Source organism: Penicillium atrosanguineum, assembly GCF_028827265.1.
Source record: "Penicillium atrosanguineum strain IBT 20685 chromosome Unknown utg000007l_segment0_segment0, whole genome shotgun sequence".
NCBI classification, from domain to species: Eukaryota; Fungi; Ascomycota; class Eurotiomycetes; order Eurotiales; family Aspergillaceae; genus Penicillium; species Penicillium atrosanguineum.
Genome location: NW_026623139.1, coordinates 2,728,881 through 2,746,757, shown reverse-complemented (window position 1 = coordinate 2,746,757; position 17,877 = coordinate 2,728,881). Strand labels below are relative to the sequence as shown.

The 17,877-nt window shown below is 52.5% G+C and overlaps 6 protein-coding genes across 6 annotated transcripts; 4 read left to right on the top strand and 2 right to left on the bottom strand.

Moving 5' to 3' along the window:
- Nucleotides 1-225: 225 nt before the first annotated feature.
- Nucleotides 226-935, top strand: N7443_009230 (SNARE domain- containing protein; the record flags this gene model as incomplete). Its single annotated transcript, XM_056889286.1, has 4 exons — nt 226-236; nt 320-511; nt 574-667; nt 732-935. The coding sequence occupies 4 exons, from the start codon at nt 226-228 to the stop codon at nt 933-935; spliced, it is 501 nt and encodes a 166-aa protein (XP_056738588.1).
- Nucleotides 936-1,565: 630 nt separating this feature from the next.
- Nucleotides 1,566-2,679, bottom strand: N7443_009229 (uncharacterized protein; the record flags this gene model as incomplete). Its single annotated transcript, XM_056889285.1, has 2 exons — nt 1,566-2,585; nt 2,647-2,679. 2 exons carry the CDS (start codon nt 2,677-2,679, stop codon nt 1,566-1,568), a joined length of 1,053 nt encoding a protein of 350 aa, XP_056738587.1.
- Nucleotides 2,680-6,070: 3,391 nt separating this feature from the next.
- Nucleotides 6,071-12,592, top strand: N7443_009228 (glutamate synthase (NADH); the record flags this gene model as incomplete). The annotated part of the gene is made up of 3 exons (XM_056889284.1): nt 6,071-6,243; nt 6,311-6,351; nt 6,438-12,592. The coding sequence occupies 3 exons, from the start codon at nt 6,071-6,073 to the stop codon at nt 12,590-12,592; spliced, it is 6,369 nt and encodes a 2,122-aa protein (XP_056738586.1).
- A 583-nt stretch (nt 12,593-13,175) lies between these two features.
- On the top strand, nt 13,176-13,841 carry N7443_009227 (uncharacterized protein; the record flags this gene model as incomplete). The annotated part of the gene is made up of 1 exon (XM_056889283.1): nt 13,176-13,841. One exon carries the CDS (start codon nt 13,176-13,178, stop codon nt 13,839-13,841), a length of 666 nt encoding a protein of 221 aa, XP_056738585.1.
- Nucleotides 13,842-14,067: 226 nt separating this feature from the next.
- On the bottom strand, nt 14,068-14,691 carry N7443_009226 (EMI1 family protein; the record flags this gene model as incomplete). Its single annotated transcript, XM_056889282.1, has 1 exon — nt 14,068-14,691. One exon carries the CDS (start codon nt 14,689-14,691, stop codon nt 14,068-14,070), a length of 624 nt encoding a protein of 207 aa, XP_056738584.1.
- A 189-nt stretch (nt 14,692-14,880) lies between these two features.
- Nucleotides 14,881-17,499, top strand: yme2 (uncharacterized protein; the record flags this gene model as incomplete). The annotated part of the gene is made up of 3 exons (XM_056889281.1): nt 14,881-15,085; nt 15,135-16,886; nt 16,943-17,499. The coding sequence occupies 3 exons, from the start codon at nt 14,881-14,883 to the stop codon at nt 17,497-17,499; spliced, it is 2,514 nt and encodes an 837-aa protein (XP_056738583.1).
- Nucleotides 17,500-17,877: the final 378 nt, after the last annotated feature.

Genomic DNA, 17,877 nt, shown 5'->3' with positions numbered 1-17,877 from the left:
TGCTTATCACGTGCGACCGCCTCGGACGAGACCAACAACGCATTGGCCACCTTGTGTTTTTGCCCTCCGCAAGCATCCAAACCAACTACTCAACCGTCATGATTATGAACCCCGGCTCTCACAACCAGGAATGCACCTGAAATCTTATTAACTGCTGCCCTTATTCCTACTGAACGACCCATACCCCGACCTCGGTTCGTTCCGAATCAAACCCAAACGACCATTATGGCTTCACGGTATAGTCTCCGGTCCTCCTTTTCTTGAGGTCCTTTTCCAGTAGCCCTGCAACGAAGCTTGACGCTATTATTTCATCATCTAGATTCCCACGTCAACGCGACCCTCGCGCTTCATCTTCCCTCTTCGACTCATATGGTGGCGACTCTCGCCCAGCCAGCAGATCACCGGCTCCGTCAGGTGGATATGGATACGGGGGCTATTCCAGCCCAGTAAACAGCTATCCAAACGGTGGTGCCGCGAATGCCTCGTTTAGGAGCGCAACCCCAGATAAGAAGTATGTCGAAGATCTCCCCGCTCAATGCTTTATCAACAACCGAGTCTGACCTCCATTTACAGGGGCCATTACTCCGACGCAGTTCTCTCGTCCCTCGAATCACAAAACGATTCAGAAGTAGAAGGCATCACCGCCAAGGTAAAGATGCTCAAAGATGTAAGCAATTTCTCAATGTGAAGACGGAGGTATCCCAAGCGCAATCGCTGACAACAATTGCCAGCTCTCGATTGCCATTGGCGACGAGATTCGCGATACCACATACCTCGAAGGACTCGAAAGTTCATTCGAAAACACTCGAGTCCGGATCCGCGGGAACATGACCCGCATGATGCGCATGGCTGACAGTACCGGCGTCGGCTGGAAAGTGTGGCTTGGGTTCTTCTTCGCCGTCTTCCTCTTATTCTTCTACGTGTGGATATTCTAGCGGTCGGATGCGCTTATCTGTCTTCGTTCGATTTTACCATCCTACGCTCTATTTAATACTCCTGCCTGCCGACACACAACCCATTTGCCCTGGACCTCTTTGTTGATGGGCGTGTATACATATTCTTATGGATCACCAGCATTACTTTCGACTGTGGTGTTTCGGAGTTTGCTTTTATTGGGTTCATAGTCGATCTCTAGTACATGTCATTTGATTTCGCAGGTGGTGCCTACATACAATGTTGACCTCAATTCGAAGGCTTTGGGGATGATGCGCATTTTAGCCCTTCCAGGCAATGCTTACAGGTCCTTGTTACAACGTGAGTCCTCGATCGCTAGACTTTTCTGACAGGTCATTGGGCCCGGTACATGCTTTTTCATGTTCGACGATGTATAAGTACATAGTACATAACGCAAAGAACACCTTTCAAGGCTGATTTTTCAATAATTCAATGATCTTAATTTTCTTCAAGCAAGCAATCATTGTGAAATGATATACAATAGTGGTATCTTACTGAGGTAAGTATCATGAATAACACCGTACATAATATAGTTCCAGGACTCCTGGTCCATACGCCGATAATAATGCAAATCGCTAATGCGTAAACGCCACCAACAGCCCAAGTCCAGCTCAATTGATGCTGTCTCGAGGCCCACCCACTCGTCGAGGGAATCGTCGAGCAAAACCACTGCGGCGACTACTCTGACTGGTCACCGAAGCACGCAAGTCATCCTCCTCAAGCATGATACTGCTCGAATCAAAAGCATCACCACCCCCACTCCATCGTGACAGGAACCGCGATTGAGCCTCCGTCTCACGTCCAGGCCTCAACGGCGGCGGCGGAGGCAACCCACCCCGACTATTAGGCGTACTGGTCCTGAAATTCTCCAAGGGACGCGCACCAACACTCTCATTGCCATCATCAGCCTCCTCCTCATCCTCCTCCTCATCAAACTCATCCTCCGTATCCGTATGCTGCCAGCTCTCCTCCTGCTCCGACCCATCCTCTGCAGCATCAGGAACATCATCATCTAAATTTCTCTCCATACCATCACTCAAGCCCTCAGCAACAGGAACATCGGCATCCAAATCCGGCTGATCGTCGAATTCCTCATACTCCTCATAATCATCCTCGGCATACCCCTCAGGAATATCATCATCTAAATCCCTCTCCATATACCCCTCCTCGTCCACAATTTCTTCCTCTTCAAGCCCCTCCTCCCCCTCCTCCACCAACCCCTCTCCCTCCTCCTCCGCATCAGGAATCTCATCATCCAAGTCTCGCTCCATCCCCTCCTCACGCATCCCCGTGTCATCATCCATAATCCCCTCCCCCTCGACAGCATTCATCTCAGCCTGCTGCGCAGCAAGCGCCTCTTCGCGCTCAGCTTCTTCCTCTTTCATGCCTAGCATCGTCTTTGCGCAGCCCGCGGGCCGGATCCAGGAGTATCCGAAGGAAGCGATGTTTTGTTTGCGAGCTCGCAAGGCGCGTTCTTCGGCTTGGAGGGCGGAAAGGGAGTTTGCGGGGGAGCGGGAGGGCATGAATGCGCGGTGGGTTGGGTTTGCATTTCGGCGGTTGGGGTCGTTTGGGTTTTGAGGTGGTGAGGCTGATCGGTATGGTTGGGAACCGCCGAACCAGAGCTCGTGGGACTGGGTGATGTGTTAAGGCTGACGGGTGAGGTTGTGGGAGGGGGGGGGGGGGTGAACTTACGTCGCGGGGGGTAATGAAGGGTAGGGAGAGCATTGCTTTTGTTGTGGTGCACTCGGTTGATACAGATGAATTGTTTTATATGTCCGGGTCTATTGAGGAAGTATTCGTAGATGTAGTGTTGCGACGTGCTTGGTGTCAATGCTGCGGTGAAAGCAACAGGTGATTCAGGCGCGATGGTCGATGTCTCGAGTATTCAAAGCCGCAGGAACGTCATGAGCCACGGCCTCTTCCCGGTAGGTAGGTATCGTCGAGGAATTGTCGAGTCAGATTGGAGGTGCGCAGTGAAGTGATCATCGATGGGGAGCTAGGGCGGACAAAAAAGTCGCGGCTCCACTGCAAACCATAACATTGGCGCAATTGCGGGGAGCTTGTGCATGCGACCATCCATGGTCTAGACATTTGGTATATTGGGCTAGGTTGTAAACTTTCACCTTCTGGGAAACTTGGGTGCTTGCTAGTTGGAGTGGAAGGTGTAATCATGACATTCAGTTCATGTTACGCCAAGGTACACTCCAAGATATATTTACCTAGACTCAGGGGTTGGGCTTTTGGTTTCCACCATTCACATCTATTATACAATGCCGCGTGTTCTCCACCTTCTGTATGAAAGTTCCAAGTCGACTACGATTGAGATTGAGAAAAAACATGAGTTATCGTATAGATAATACATCCACATGCATGTCGTTGGTTCACTTTTTGTTCTTGCTATGGTTTGGATGATTGACGAATCAGCCGTGCCGCGACTGCAACTAGATCAAGTGAATTTGTTACTAGACGTGGGATTTGATGTAGCATGTGTCATCTTCATCAATTGTTAGTGCCAATCTTACTCCTGGCTCTGGCTCTGGCTCTATGATAGCATTAGTGTTAAGGATGACGTTGAATACTCAAGAGTATGAAAGGCACCAAGTTTGGCAGGTAGCAAGCCTCAAGAGCATTATTAGTCTTATGCAATACAAAGCCCGGTATTGCAAGGATGCGACAAAAGCTTTACGCGTAAGAAGCTTCGCTTCAACTCCGTACCGAGTGCCATTGCAAGATGCAGCATTAGTGAAAGCGAGATTAATGGTAGAGTGGTAGCCAATCTCGAGATTCTCGAAGATTTGCTGACGGAAGAGTTTCACCCGCCGGACTTGGCAAAGTTCCAACAACGATAGCTGGGCTGCGCATATGGAGTACGGAGTACGGAGTACGTCGTTCCAAGGTGGTACAAAGTGGAAGTGCTGGGCAACCCGAGTTCACCCGTGGCTGGCGGTGCTCCGCCCCGACTCTCAGCCAGCACTCCGGTGAACCCAAAGCAGGCAAGGGTCGAGGGGAGAGCGGGAAAAGCCGGAGTGGAGTGGACGCCAGCTTGGAGCAAGGGAGCAGACACCACAGTTATATTCACCCAGAGTCCCATTGGATGAGGGGCGGAGATCATGTGATACCCACCGTGGATCCGGGGGCTGTTGATGTATATCGTGCAGGGAGCGGAAAAAAAGAAAAGAAAAGAAAAGAAACGAAGCGTGGCGATATTGATACCCAATCCTGACGCTGACGCTGACGCTGAAACTGATGCATGGTCTGATCAGTGTGAGTCACGTAGCCACCGTGCTAGGCGAAAAGGGGAGAAGAAATCCTACCCTCCACTTTGCTCGGAAACGAGGTGAGATTCCATTTTATGTTTTTTTATTATCAAGGTCGACCTTATCAGGACATCCCGCTTCACGTGTCAAGGCCCGTCCCGGATCGAAATCCGACTCGGGGAAATCGCAGGACGTACATTTGATACGATCTCAGGCCCATTTCAGACGGAACGCGGAGAGCCCCTGGGAACCGGGGTCCGGGGGTATATTTTCTGGAGGTCTGGGGGAACATTGAACGATGGACGAGTGAGGGCGCAGACAATTTCCAGGAAGCCGCGATAAGCAGGTTGTGACCTCAAGGAATGAGCTGATGAGCTGGGGGAAAGGGATAGAACCAATCCGCATTCACGACTGGCATACCGGGCGGCTGGGGGAGCCCGATTTCGGGGCAGCGACATAGTTCCGAAGAGGGCAACCTTCCATACCAGACGTAGAGGGAAAGGGAGATCCCGGGGCTTGGCCGTTGTCGGAAACCAGATTACCGTCCAAGACGGGTATTCTAAAGGGCATCTAAGATGGGGGTGCGTGGCCGGGATCTGAGCCTCGGTGGAGCCTCTATAGTACTCCAGTAGTATGTAACTTGCGACTCATAACCTCAGCACAGTGAGCACTCTCTTTAGGATCCTGCAACATTACCCCGTCTCTGTACCTGCCAAGACCTGGAGAGTACAGAGCACCACCCAGGATCCTGCATATTGCAGCAAAAGGACACAGGACACAGGACACAGGACACAGGACAGAAGAGAGAAAGAGAGGAGAGAGTTGACTGGATTAAGCACCCTGCCCCACCAAGTCGGGTCCTGTGTGGTGCCGAGCCCACATGTGAGGATGCCTCCAGCTCCCTCTCTCGGGCAAGTTTGGCCTGTTTGCGGCCAATGGCTTCTTGGTTCACCACTCCACCACCCAAGCTAGCTTCACGGTTCAACGAGGGAGAGACGAAACGCAAATCAAATCTAAAGTGAACCAGGGTATATATTCCTGGAGATCTCTGGGGATCTATAGGGCAGGGAAATGCTTAACGCTTAAACGTACATAGATCTCGGTCACGATACGTGACAATACATGTACACATCCGCTCCACCGGCGAGGATCTTGACGTAGCAAAAACCTAATCGTTTTGGTTCAGAAATGGTAAAACACTCGCTCTGATTGGCTAGCATACGCTTATCTCAATAGTTTGCGCTCCGTAATCATAATGATTATCATTACTCGGCCCATCATTGCTCTAAGCTGGGAGCTCTCTCCAACGTCCACATGGAATGCTTCCCCCCCTTCCTGACTGCTTTCGTCTATGGCGGCCGGCGCCCCCCCCCCCCCCCTCTGGTCCATGGGGGTTGTAATGACTGTAATCGAATCTCTTCTTTGTAACGGACATCTGAACTAATTTCTGGAAATAATTCGGTACCGTCTTTCCAAGCCTTACCTTGCTGCCTCCAGCAATTTTGCCACGGCGCAAACTCCACGGCCGTAATTTACCCGTTTCCTACTCTCTTGGAGAAAACGTGTCGGAGCAGAGTACAATCCCCGGACGTACTGTCCCGCCGTAATCGCTGCCCTCTTCTTTTTTTTATTCCACCCCTCCTTCGCCTTCTCCTTTCCTTTCCTTCCCATCTTTCATCTTCCACTTTGTCGCAGCTGGGGCTTCATCACTTTGACCATTCCCCCCTTCACCCGCGCTGCGTCAGTGACGACATTGCCGCTCTATCGATAGTCCCGCCCCAAAACCGGCGGAGATCTCCCACACCAAAAAGAACCACCTCAACCCCCTTGTCCATTCTCTGTCGGTCGCCGGCGGAAGAATGGGTCTTAACTTGGAGGAACTCTATGGCAATGATCTAAATGAAGAAGCTCCGCAGGAGTATTCGGAGTTCCAGCCCAAGACTGGTTATGGCTGGGCCAATGCTCTGCCGGAGAAGCAGGGTCTGTACGACCCCGAATACGAAAAGGATGCCTGTGGTGTCGGCTTTGCTGCGTGAGTGATCCTGGATTCCTGCGACCAAGCCATTGACCGGCCGACTGACCTGACTTTCTCAATCTAGCCACATCAAGGGCAAGCCGAGCCACAAGATCGTGAGCGATGGTAAGTCAACCCCTCCAAAAAAAAAAAAATAACACACCCGGGGAAATTGAAACAAGGAAGCGTGCGCTGACGTCGATGTGTTTTAGCTCGCAATCTGTTGTGCAACATGACCCACCGTGGAGCCGTTGGCTCGGACGCCCGAGACGGTGACGGCGCCGGTGTGATGACCAGTATCCCTCACAAGTTCTTCGTGAAGAATTTCGCTCGGGAAGCCGGCGTGGAACTTCCCCCGCTGGGTCAGTATGCCGTTGGAAACTTGTTCTTCAAGCCCGATGAGGAGGCTCTCAAGCAGTCCATCGCCAGCTTCGAGGATGTCGCTACCTCTCTTGGCCTGCGCGTCCTGGGATGGCGTGAGGTGCCTCGCGACTCGACTATCTTGGGCCCTGCCGCGCTCTCGCGTGAGCCGATTATCATGCAGCCTTTCGTTGTGTTGGGATCTGCCTACGGCGAGGGTAACAAGCCCGAGATCACCGAGACCGATAAGTTTGACGAGCGTACTTTTGAGATCCAGCTATACATTCTACGAAAGCGTGCCACCCATGTCATTGGTATGGGTAATTGGTTCTACTTATGCTCGCTCAGCAACCGGAACATCGTCTACAAGGGTCAACTCTCCCCCGTCCAGGTTTACACATACTACCATGATCTGGTCAACGTTGACTATGAGGGCCACTTCGCTCTTGTCCACTCCCGATTCTCTACGAACACATTCCCTTCTTGGGACCGAGCCCAGCCTTTGCGGTGGGCCGCCCACAACGGTGAAATTAACACACTGCGAGGAAACAAAAACTGGATGCGTGCCCGTGAAGGTGTCCTTCGTTCCGAGGTGTTTGGCAGTGAGCTCGACTCGCTGTACCCCATCGTGGAGGATGGCGGTTCCGACTCCGCTGCATTCGATAACGTGCTCGAGCTGCTTATGATTAACGGTGTTTTGTCTCTGCCCGAGGCTGTCATGATCATGATTCCCGAGGCTTGGCAGGACAATCCGGCCATGGACCCCAAGAAGTCTGCTTTCTACGAGTGGGCTGCTTGCCAAATGGAGCCCTGGGACGGCCCGGCTCTGTTCACTTTCTCTGACGGCCGTTACTGCGGTGCTAACCTTGACCGTAACGGTCTGCGCCCTTGTCGTTTCTACGTGATGGATGACGACCGTATCGTCTGCGCCTCCGAGGTCGGTGCCATCGACATTGACCCCGAGCGTGTGGTTCAGAAGGGACGTCTGCAGCCCGGAAAGATGCTGTTGGTCGACACCGTTGCCGGGCGCATCATTGACGACTCCGAATTGAAGAGGACCGTCGCCAACCGTCAGGACTTTGCCAGCTGGCTGGATAAGGAGCTCCTGAAGTTGCCCGCTATCACCAAGATGCTGACCAACAGCGAGCATGATCTCTCTTTCGCCCTTGACGAAATTACCGTACAGAACGACCCCCGCCTGCGAGCCTTCGGTTATTCCTTCGAGCAGGTCAGTTTGCTTTTGGGCCCTATGGGTGCTGACTCCAAGGAGGCCCTTGGCTCCATGGGTAACGATGCTCCTTTGGCCTGCATTGCTCAGCAGCCCCGCCTGCTTTACGAGTACTTCCGCCAGCTGTTTGCCCAGGTCACCAACCCTCCTATTGATCCCATTCGTGAGGCCGTGGTCATGTCCCTGGAGTGCTACGTTGGTCCCCAGGGTAACTTGTTGGAGATGGACCCTACTCAGTGCCACCGTTTACTCCTGCCGTCTCCCATTCTGAGCATCCCTGAGTTCAATGCTCTCAAGAACATCAACTACGCCCACAAGGACTGGACTGTCCGTACAATTGACATCACTTTCGAAAAGAAAAAGGGCACCGCTGGTTACGTCGAGGCTCTGGATGCTATCTGTAATGCTACCACCGAGGCTATCGAGCAGGGCGATAAGGTCATCGTTCTGTCTGACCGCGCCACTTCCGCTGAGCGTGTTCCCATCTCTGCTTTGCTGGCCACCGGTCTGGTTCACCATCACCTTGTCCGCAACAAGTGGCGTTCGCTCGCTGCCCTGGTTGTTGAGACCGCCGAGGCTCGTGAGGTTCACCACCACTGTGTCCTCCTCGGTTATGGTGCCGATGCTATCAACCCTTACCTCGCTATGGAGTGTATCCTTAAGATGAACCGGGAGAACTTGATTCGCAAGGATCTCCCCGACGAGAAGGTCATTGAGAATTACAAGGCCTCTTGCGACGGTGGTATCCTAAAGGTCATGAGTAAGATGGGTATCTCCACTCTCCAGTCCTACAAGGGTGCTCAGATCTTCGAGGCCCTTGGTATCGATGACAGTGTTATTGACCGCTGCTTCGCTGGTACTGCCAGCCGTATCCGCGGTATCACATTCGAGCTGATTGCTCAGGATGCCTTTGCTTTCCATGAGCGCGGATATCCCTCGCGCGAGATTGTCGACATTCCTGGTCTGGCCGAGACTGGCGAGTACCACTGGCGTGATGGTGGCGAACCTCACATCAACGACCCCACCAGCATTGCTAACATGCAAGATGCCGTTCGCACAAAGAACGACAAGTCTTACGAGGCCTACGCCAAGGCAGAGCACGAGCAGATCAAGAACTGCACTCTGCGTGGTATGCTCGAGTTCGACTTTGACCAGCGTACTCCCATTCCCATCGACCAGGTCGAGCCCTGGACTGAGATTGTCCGCCGCTTCGTCACTGGTGCTATGTCCTATGGATCCATCTCCATGGAATCCCACTCCACCTTGGCTATTGCCATGAACCGCCTGGGCGGAAAGTCCAACACTGGTGAAGGTGGTGAAGACGCTGAGCGCAGCAACCGGATGGAGAACGGCGACACCATGCGTTCCGCCATTAAGCAGATCGCCTCCGGCCGTTTCGGTGTGACCTCCAACTACCTCGCCGATGCCGACGAGCTTCAGATCAAAATGGCCCAGGGAGCCAAGCCCGGTGAGGGTGGTGAGCTTCCCGGCCATAAGGTACTTGGCCCAATCGCCCGCACCCGTCACTCTACCCCCGGCGTCGGTCTGATCTCCCCGCCTCCCCACCACGATATCTACTCCATCGAGGATTTGAAGCAGCTTATCTACGATCTTAAGTGCTCTAACCCTCGCTCTCGGGTCTCCGTCAAGCTTGTCTCCGAGGTTGGCGTTGGTATTGTTGCCTCTGGTGTCGCTAAAGCCAAGGCTGATCACATTCTCATCTCTGGCCACGATGGTGGTACTGGTGCTTCGCGCTGGACCGGTATCAAGTATGCCGGTCTTCCTTGGGAGCTCGGTCTTGCTGAGACCCATCAGACTCTTGTTCTCAATGACCTCCGTGGCCGTGTTGTTGTCCAGACTGACGGTCAAATTCGTACTGGTCGTGATATCGCCATCGCTTGTCTGCTTGGTGCCGAAGAATTTGGTTTCGCTACGACTCCTTTGATTGCTATGGGGTGTATCATGATGAGAAAGTGCCACTTGAACACTTGTCCTGTCGGTATTGCCACTCAGGACCCAGAGCTCCGCAAGAAGTTCAATGGTACCCCCGAGCACGTTATCAACTTCTTCTATTACATTGCCAACGAGATGCGGGCTATCATGGCCAAGCTTGGTATCCGCAGTGTTAACGAGATGGTCGGCCGTGCTGAACTTCTTAAGACTCGCGATGACCTTCGCGCTAAGCAAGAGCGTATCGACCTTTCGCTGATTCTGACTCCTGCTCACTCGCTGCGTCCTGGCGTGGCCACATACAACGTCCGCAAGCAGGATCACCGCCTCCACACCCGTCTCGACAACAAGTTGATCTTCGAGTCTGAGCTTGCTCTGGAGAAGGGTCTTCCTTGCCGCATTGAGTGTGATGTTGTCAACACTGACCGTGCTCTTGGTGCAACCCTTTCCTACCAAGTCAGCCGACGCTACGGTGAGGCTGGTCTTCCCCAGGACACCATCCACGCCAACATCAAGGGCTCCGCTGGTCAATCCTTCGGTGCCTTCCTTGCTCCTGGTATTACTCTTGAGCTTGAGGGTGACTCCAACGACTACGTTGGTAAGGGCCTGTCTGGTGGCCGTCTTATTGTCTATCCCCCTCGCGGCGCTGCTTTCAAGGCCGAGGAGAACGTCATCGTCGGTAACACCTGTCTGTACGGTGCCACTCTTGGCACTTGCTACTTCCGTGGTATGGCCGCTGAGCGTTTCGCTGTCCGCAACTCGGGTGCCACAGCTATTGTTGAGGGCGTTGGTGATCACGGTTGCGAGTACATGACCGGTGGTCGCGTTCTCATCCTGGGATCCATCGGCCGTAACTTTGCTGCCGGTATGTCTGGTGGTATTGCCTACGTGCTGGACATGAACCGGGACGCGCACTCCAAGGTTAACATGGAGATGGTGGAGGTTTCCGGCATTGAGGATCCTTCTGAGATCGCCTTTGTCCGTGGTCTGATCGAGGACCACCATCACTACACTGGCTCGGAGTTGGCTGCTCGTATCCTTCTCGACTTCAACCGTGCCCTTCCCCGCTTTATTAAGGTTCTGCCTACTGATTACAAGCGTGTTATGGAAGAGGAAGCTGCCAAGGCTAAGGCTGCGAAGAAGGCTGAGTTCTCTCTTCCCGTGCTTCCTAGCACCCCCACTCCTGCTGAGAAGGCCAAGACCGATGACTCCAAGAAGGCAGATCTTCTGGATATTGAGGACAGCATCAGCAATGAGAAGACCGAGAAGAAGCGCTCTGCCCTGATTCTGGACAAGACCCGCGGTTTCATGAAGTACAGCCGCCGCAGCGAGAAGTATCGTAACCCTACTACCCGTACTCGTGACTGGGCTGAGCTTTCCAACCGCCTGAGCGAGGATGAGCTCAAGTATCAGTCTGCTCGTTGCATGGACTGTGGTGTTCCCTTCTGTCAGTCCGACACCGGTTGTCCCATCTCCAACATCATTCCCAAGTGGAATGAGTTGGTCTTCCAGAACCAGTGGCAGGATGCCTTGAATCGTCTGCTCATGACGAACAACTTCCCCGAGTTCACGGGTCGTGTCTGCCCTGCTCCTTGTGAGGGCGCCTGTGTCCTGGGCATCAACGAGGACCCTGTCGGTATCAAGTCTATCGAGTGCGCCATCATCGACCGTGGTTTCGAGATGGGCTGGATGGCTCCCTGCCCTCCCAAGACCCGCTCTGGCAAGACCATTGCCGTCATCGGTTCCGGACCTGCTGGCCTGGCTACCGCTGATCAGCTCAACCGTGCTGGCCACAGCGTGACTGTCTACGAGCGTGCTGATCGCGTTGGTGGTCTCCTCATGTACGGTATTCCCAACATGAAGCTCGACAAGAAGGTCGTTCAGCGCCGTGTCGACCTCATGGCCGCCGAGGGCACCAAGTTCGTCACCGGTGTCGCTGTCGGCCCCGATGGTGATGTGACTCTGGACTCTCTTCGCGCCTCCAACGACGCTGTGATCATCGCCACCGGTGCTACCGTTGCCCGTGACCTCAAGGTTACTGGCCGCGAGCTCGAGGGTGTTCACTTCGCCATGCAGTTCCTGCACAAGAACACCAAGTCGCTTTTGGACTCTGGCCTATCCGACGGCGAGTACATCTCCGCCAAGGACAAGCATGTCGTTGTCATCGGTGGTGGTGATACAGGTAACGACTGCATTGGTACTTCCGTCCGCCACGGTGCCAAGTCAGTCACCAACTTCGAGCTTCTGCCGCAGCCCCCGCCCCAGCGTGCCGGCGACAACCCCTGGCCCCAGTGGCCTCGCATCTACCGCGTTGACTACGGTCACTCCGAGGTTAAGACCCACATGGGCAAGGACCCCCGTGAGTACTGTGTCATGTCGACCGAGTTCGTTGACGACGGCAGCGGCCGTGTCAAGGGTATCAACACTGTTCGTGTCGAGTGGACCAAGAGCGCCACTGGCGGTTGGGACATGAAGACCGCGGAGGGTAGCGAGCAGTTCTTCCCTGCCGACCTAGTTCTCCTCTCTATGGGATTCCTGGGTCCCGAGGACCGCTTGCTCGGCGATGAGATTGAGCGTGATCCTCGCAAGAACGTCAAGACCCCCCCTGGCAAATACTCTACCAACATCCCCGGTGTTTACGCCGCCGGTGACTGCCGTCGTGGCCAGTCCCTGATTGTTTGGGGTATCAACGAGGGCCGCCAGTGCGCTCGTGAAGTCGACGCCTTCCTCAGTGGAACCAGCTCCCAGCTGCCTGTGACCGGAGGTATCATCCGCCGCCCAGCCATCGACTCGGTACCCCAACCAGCCGAGACCCAGGTCATTGCATAGATTAAATGACTGATATATCTACGGGGATTAAATTATTACGAAGGCCATGATGGAATGTTCATTTCAACGTGCAAAAGTTAAAATGGGGTTGGTTAAATGGGAATTCTCATTTCACCTGGGAGGTTGGAGGTCTTCTCTTTCATGAAAGCTATTTCTTTCTCTTTCTCTTCTTTTGATCTTTGATCTTTGCTTTCCATGCGTCTTTATCATGTCAGCAGCGTTTCTCTATGCAAGGTGTTTAGAGCGTCTGCACCGCGGTGATTATTTTGTTTCGTGTTGTACATATCTCGTTGTTCCAACTTCTTTGAATACCTTTCTTATGAACAATTCTTACAGAATATCTTACTATTAGAGAGAATGACATTACTACTATAATGCTACTGTCCCCGCGTGAATGTACAAAGGGATTTGACACTCAAGTGCTTTGTCCAAGAATGCCAATTGTCTCACCACTCAACCCAACCTGAAAGACACAGTCGACCCCTATCAGACCGAAGTTATAAGCCCCCTTCCTCGCCCATCTCCATGACCAATTATGAACATATCCTTTCGCACCTTCCTATCCTAGTATAGTTGTCTCGAAATGGGCCGTAAAAGCAAAAAACACATGCCTCGCGTCCCAGAATGTGAGATTGAATACGAACCCGAAAGCCGACAGTCCAGCGTAGAGAGCTGGAAAGCCCGCTACGACGACATGCTAGACATTGCACTGATGGAAACGCAAGAAGAAAAAGACGCAGCGATGGCGAAGATAGAAGTTGGCAAGAACTCATATGTTGATTCTCCTCGGAATAAAAGTTTTGGGTTCGGGTTCAACGAGACTATGGAGTCCGCAGCGTCTGGAAACGTGGAGTATACGATTTCAAAGACTATGGATGCGGCTTCTGGGAATGGGAGTATTGGAGAGAAGGAAGAACTGGAGGTGCGAGTGGTTGTAGTGCGACCGCGGCGGAGTAGGAAGGGTAGGAAGGATGGTACTTTGAAGCAGAGACGGTTGGCTGTTCATCGGGCAGAGGAGGCGATAGGTTCTGTTTGGGGGTCGTTGGGAGATATTGTAAGGAGAGTACTTGGTGTGGTCTGGGGTCTTTTATTTAATGCGAGGTTTCATTTGGCGTTGGAGCTTTTTACTGCTGCTGCTGTTGCTGTTGCTGTTGCTGTTTCGCTTTCGCTTGGTGGGGATGAATTGCCCTTTAGGCTTATGGTGCTTGGGATCGGGCTAGCTGTACATGGCGTTTTGAGTCTGAAGTAGTTATGTGAAATACGCGGGATTTCTTATAGAACCTTTTTTGAGGGTTTTTATAGTGAATTGCCGGTTTGATTAGGGTAGATGGTTGGATTGGGAAATAGATTGTTGTCAGAGCAGAGAATCCAATCTATATCAAATATTATACAAATTCCACGCCAGGAGGTATCTATGTACATTCATGAGACAAGTGAGCAAAGCGGACACTTTATAAAAGCTCAAACAAAGGCAATCATGCAGCCGCTTTTTGAGGTGCCTCGGCTTCTGCATCAGCCTTCATCTCGCGCTCCAGGGCAGCAAAGTCGCCCTTGAAAGCATCGCGGGCCGGATCAAGTCGAACGTCCCAAACATCCTCACTGCTAGGACCTGTCTTCCACTTGATAGCCTTCTTCTGGTTATGGGCGCGGATGGCCTTTTTGCGCAACTCGTCTCCCCAGCCTCGGGTCTTCATGCAGAGCCAGAAATTATCCCAGTGCTCGCTGCATGAGCGCATTTCACCGTATCGGTAGACATTCACGAATTGGCCGCCGAAGGATTGACAGAAGAAGGCGTAGTCGAACGCCGTGCGGCAGGACATTTCGTCCGCGTAGAGAGATTCTTCAGCGATGGAGGAGATAGGTTCGGAGGGAGTCGCGTCGCCATTCGATAGCAGATTGGATTTGTTCGGGTTCTTCTCTGCTTCTTGGAGACTGGCGAAGAGCTGATTGAATTCAAAGTCGGCCAGTTCGGCTGGGGTCATATTCTTTGTCGGCGGTGCATTCGGAGGCGCTGGTTCGGAAGGGTTCGTATTTGAGGGTGGTGTAGGTGTGTTTTCGGAATCGCCCTTTTGAGGACTTGATCCCCATAGCCAGCCCATGATTGTGTCGAGGATTGTTTGAATTGAGTGCTGGATCGTCAAGTCGGACACTGACAACGCGGTTTTCCGATAATGTCACGTGCGAAAGATCGTCCCCGATAAGATGATCGCGCGACGTCATTACTAGCACCCACCGTTTGAATCTTGTTCTCCTCACACTTGGTCCTGACGATATGTGTGACTGTTGATATGCAGCGAGCATCTTTTGCGAGAGCAGCCTCGACTGCGTGGGCAACTCCACTGCGCTGTACTACCACTAATGTCCATACTCATGGCCTGGGGTGGAGATCAGCGCCGCTTTGGAGACGCTCGCCAGTCGGTGCGCGGTCGACGTCCTCGGTTAAGTCTGGACATATCCAGCTTGAAGAGAATGAGGGTATTCTCTATGTGAATAGTGAGTATCAAGATATAGGGTGAACCCACGCTCGTTCTTTACTAAACAGCTCCAGACATTTTCCCTCAGCGACTCCAATGGTTCCTGCGGGGTCCCCTTAGCCATATCCAACCTCTCGAAGGAATCTTAAAGAAGATTAACAACCCCAATTTCGCTGCATCGGACCCCACGCGCATCGCTGAGCGGGCACTGCCAAAGGAACTAGGCCTTGAAATCAAAGAAGTGGTGACTCGCTACAAAGAAGGTGGTGCATTCGTCAAGTATGCACGGAATCCCGGCGTCAGCGACGAGGAGGTCAAAGCCGCAGCTCAGGACTACATCGCGAAGAATCCCATCAGGCCCTGGTTCAATCCATTTCAAACCGCTGATGCAGATCTGGTACGTGGGCGACCTTGGATTGAGGATCTATATCGACTTCCCAGCCAAACCTTGAGAGTGGAGTTCTTGCCCGATTCCACTGAGGGTCCTGCTGGAGAATTAACACAAGAAGCGCTGTATTCTCTTTTTCGTCCCTTTGGAAAGCTACTGGATATCCAGCCACAGCCTTCTGATTCCAAGATCGCACCAAGGTACGCCACTCTGCGATTTAGTCGACCCCGGTACGCGGTGATGGCAAGGAACTGCATGCACGGGTATACTGCCTTTGAAAAAGAGGGTGGTGGCAAGACAGGCACTAGGTTCAAAATCAACTATGAGCGCAAGATCAAGTTCTCTATGATCAAGGATTGGCTCTTCAGCCACCCTAGACTTGTGATCCCCGCCGTGGCAGCACTGGTGGCCACAATCACGGTCATTATCTTCGATCCTATCCGTACCTTCTTTATCAAAATGAAGATCAAGTCCACCCTCCACACTGAGGATAACGCGGTTTTGCAGTGGATTCGCAGACAAGCAGACAAGGCCAACATGCTTTACTTTGGCCACCGCAAAGCAGATCCTCGGGGTCTATCTGCCATCTGGGAAGACCGGCAGAAGGACATCAACCAGCTGCAAGCTTGGCTTACTGAGACGGCGGAGACATTCATCGTTCTTCATGGTCCCCGTGGCTCTGGAAAGCGAGAGCTTGTCTTGGAACAGGCACTGAAGGACCACAGCTACAAAGTTGTTATCGACTGTAAACAAATCCAGGATGCTCGCGGCGACACTGCCAAGATCTCTCGAGCAGCTGCGCAGGTTGGCTACAGACCGATCTTCTCCTGGATGAACAGTATCAGCAGCTTCATTGACTTGGCAGCGCAAGGAATGATTGGTACCAAGGCTGGCTTCTCGGAGACTCTCGATGCACAGCTTAGCAAGATTTGGCAAAACACTGCAGTTGCTATGAAACGAGTCGCGTTGGATGGCAGGAAAAAGGATGATAAGGATGCAAACCTGGGCGAGGACGAGTATCTCGAAGCACACCCTGAGAAGAGACCTGTTGTGGTCATTGACAACTTCGTCTATAATTCCGAAGACAGTGTTGTACTGGACAAGCTCACAGAGTGGGCCGCTGGTCTGACCACGGCCAACATTGCCCATGTTATTTTCTTGACCACTGATTCATCCTTCGCGAAGCCTCTCAGTAAAGCTCTTCCGAACCAGGTCTTCCGCACTATCACCCTTGGTGACTGTTCGCTTGATGTTGGCCATCGCTACGTGATGAGCCATTTGAATTCTGGGTCCGCGGAAGATAAAAATGACCCAACCCAGAATGAGAAGCAGTCCCTCGAAGGACTCGATGACTGCATTAAGGTCTTGGGTGGAAGAGTCACTGATCTGGAGTTCATGGCTCATCGGATTGAGGCTGGAGAGACCCCTCAAGGTATATTTATTCTATATCCACCGAGAAAAATAGTAATATACTAATACTTATAATAGCCGCTGTGGACCGAATCGTCGACCAGTCCGCCTCAGAGATTATGAAAATCTTCATTCTGGGAGGCGAATCAGCCTCACCCCAATGGTCACGCGAGCAGGCATGGCACCTCATCAAATCAATCGCACATGCCAAGGACGGTGCCCTGCTATATAACAAGGTCCTCCTTTCCGATCTGTTCAAAAGTGATGGCGAGGCAACTCTCCGAGCCCTTGAGCAAGCCGAGCTCATCGCCGTCGGATCTGAGCGAGGCTTCCCACGATGGATCAAGCCCGGCAAGCCCGTCTACCGAGCTGCATTCCAGCGTTTAACTGAGAACAAAACCTTAGAGGGCCGCCTGGATCTGATGATTCTCGCGCAGCTGATCAGCGACGAAAACAAGAGTATCGGCAAGTATGAGGAGGAGTTGCAGGTGCTCGGCTCGCTGCCAAAGCATCCTTGGGAACTTACCTCGCGCATCGAGTGGCTTCTGCGCAAGGTGCAAGGATCGCAGACAAATATCCAGAAGTACGAAGCCCAGAGCGCTATCTTGAAGAAGATGCTACAGGGCGAGAAATAAGCATTATGTTTATTTTGTACTATTTCGATTGTGGACTTTTTACGAAGCGCGCGGCTCAAGGCTATAACTGTATTATGTACACTCCCCACTCGAGTATCTGTTAAATAGCAGAGGAGCCAATTGTTTATATCCTTTCAATGGAATGGACGAGTCGAATGGCACGTTCTGTAGGATTTGCAAATATAGAAACGTGTCTCACCCGAGACCAACCGTGATGATTAAGCAGGAGTACCTCAGGCACTTCGAATTTCTGCTCAGCCTCCCTTTTCACAGCATCGGTCGTGAAGACTAAAAAAATGAACTCATTATCTCAATTATAATCTAATCTTCACTTTCGACATATTTTGCATCTTCTGCGAGCGCAGACTTGAATTTGGC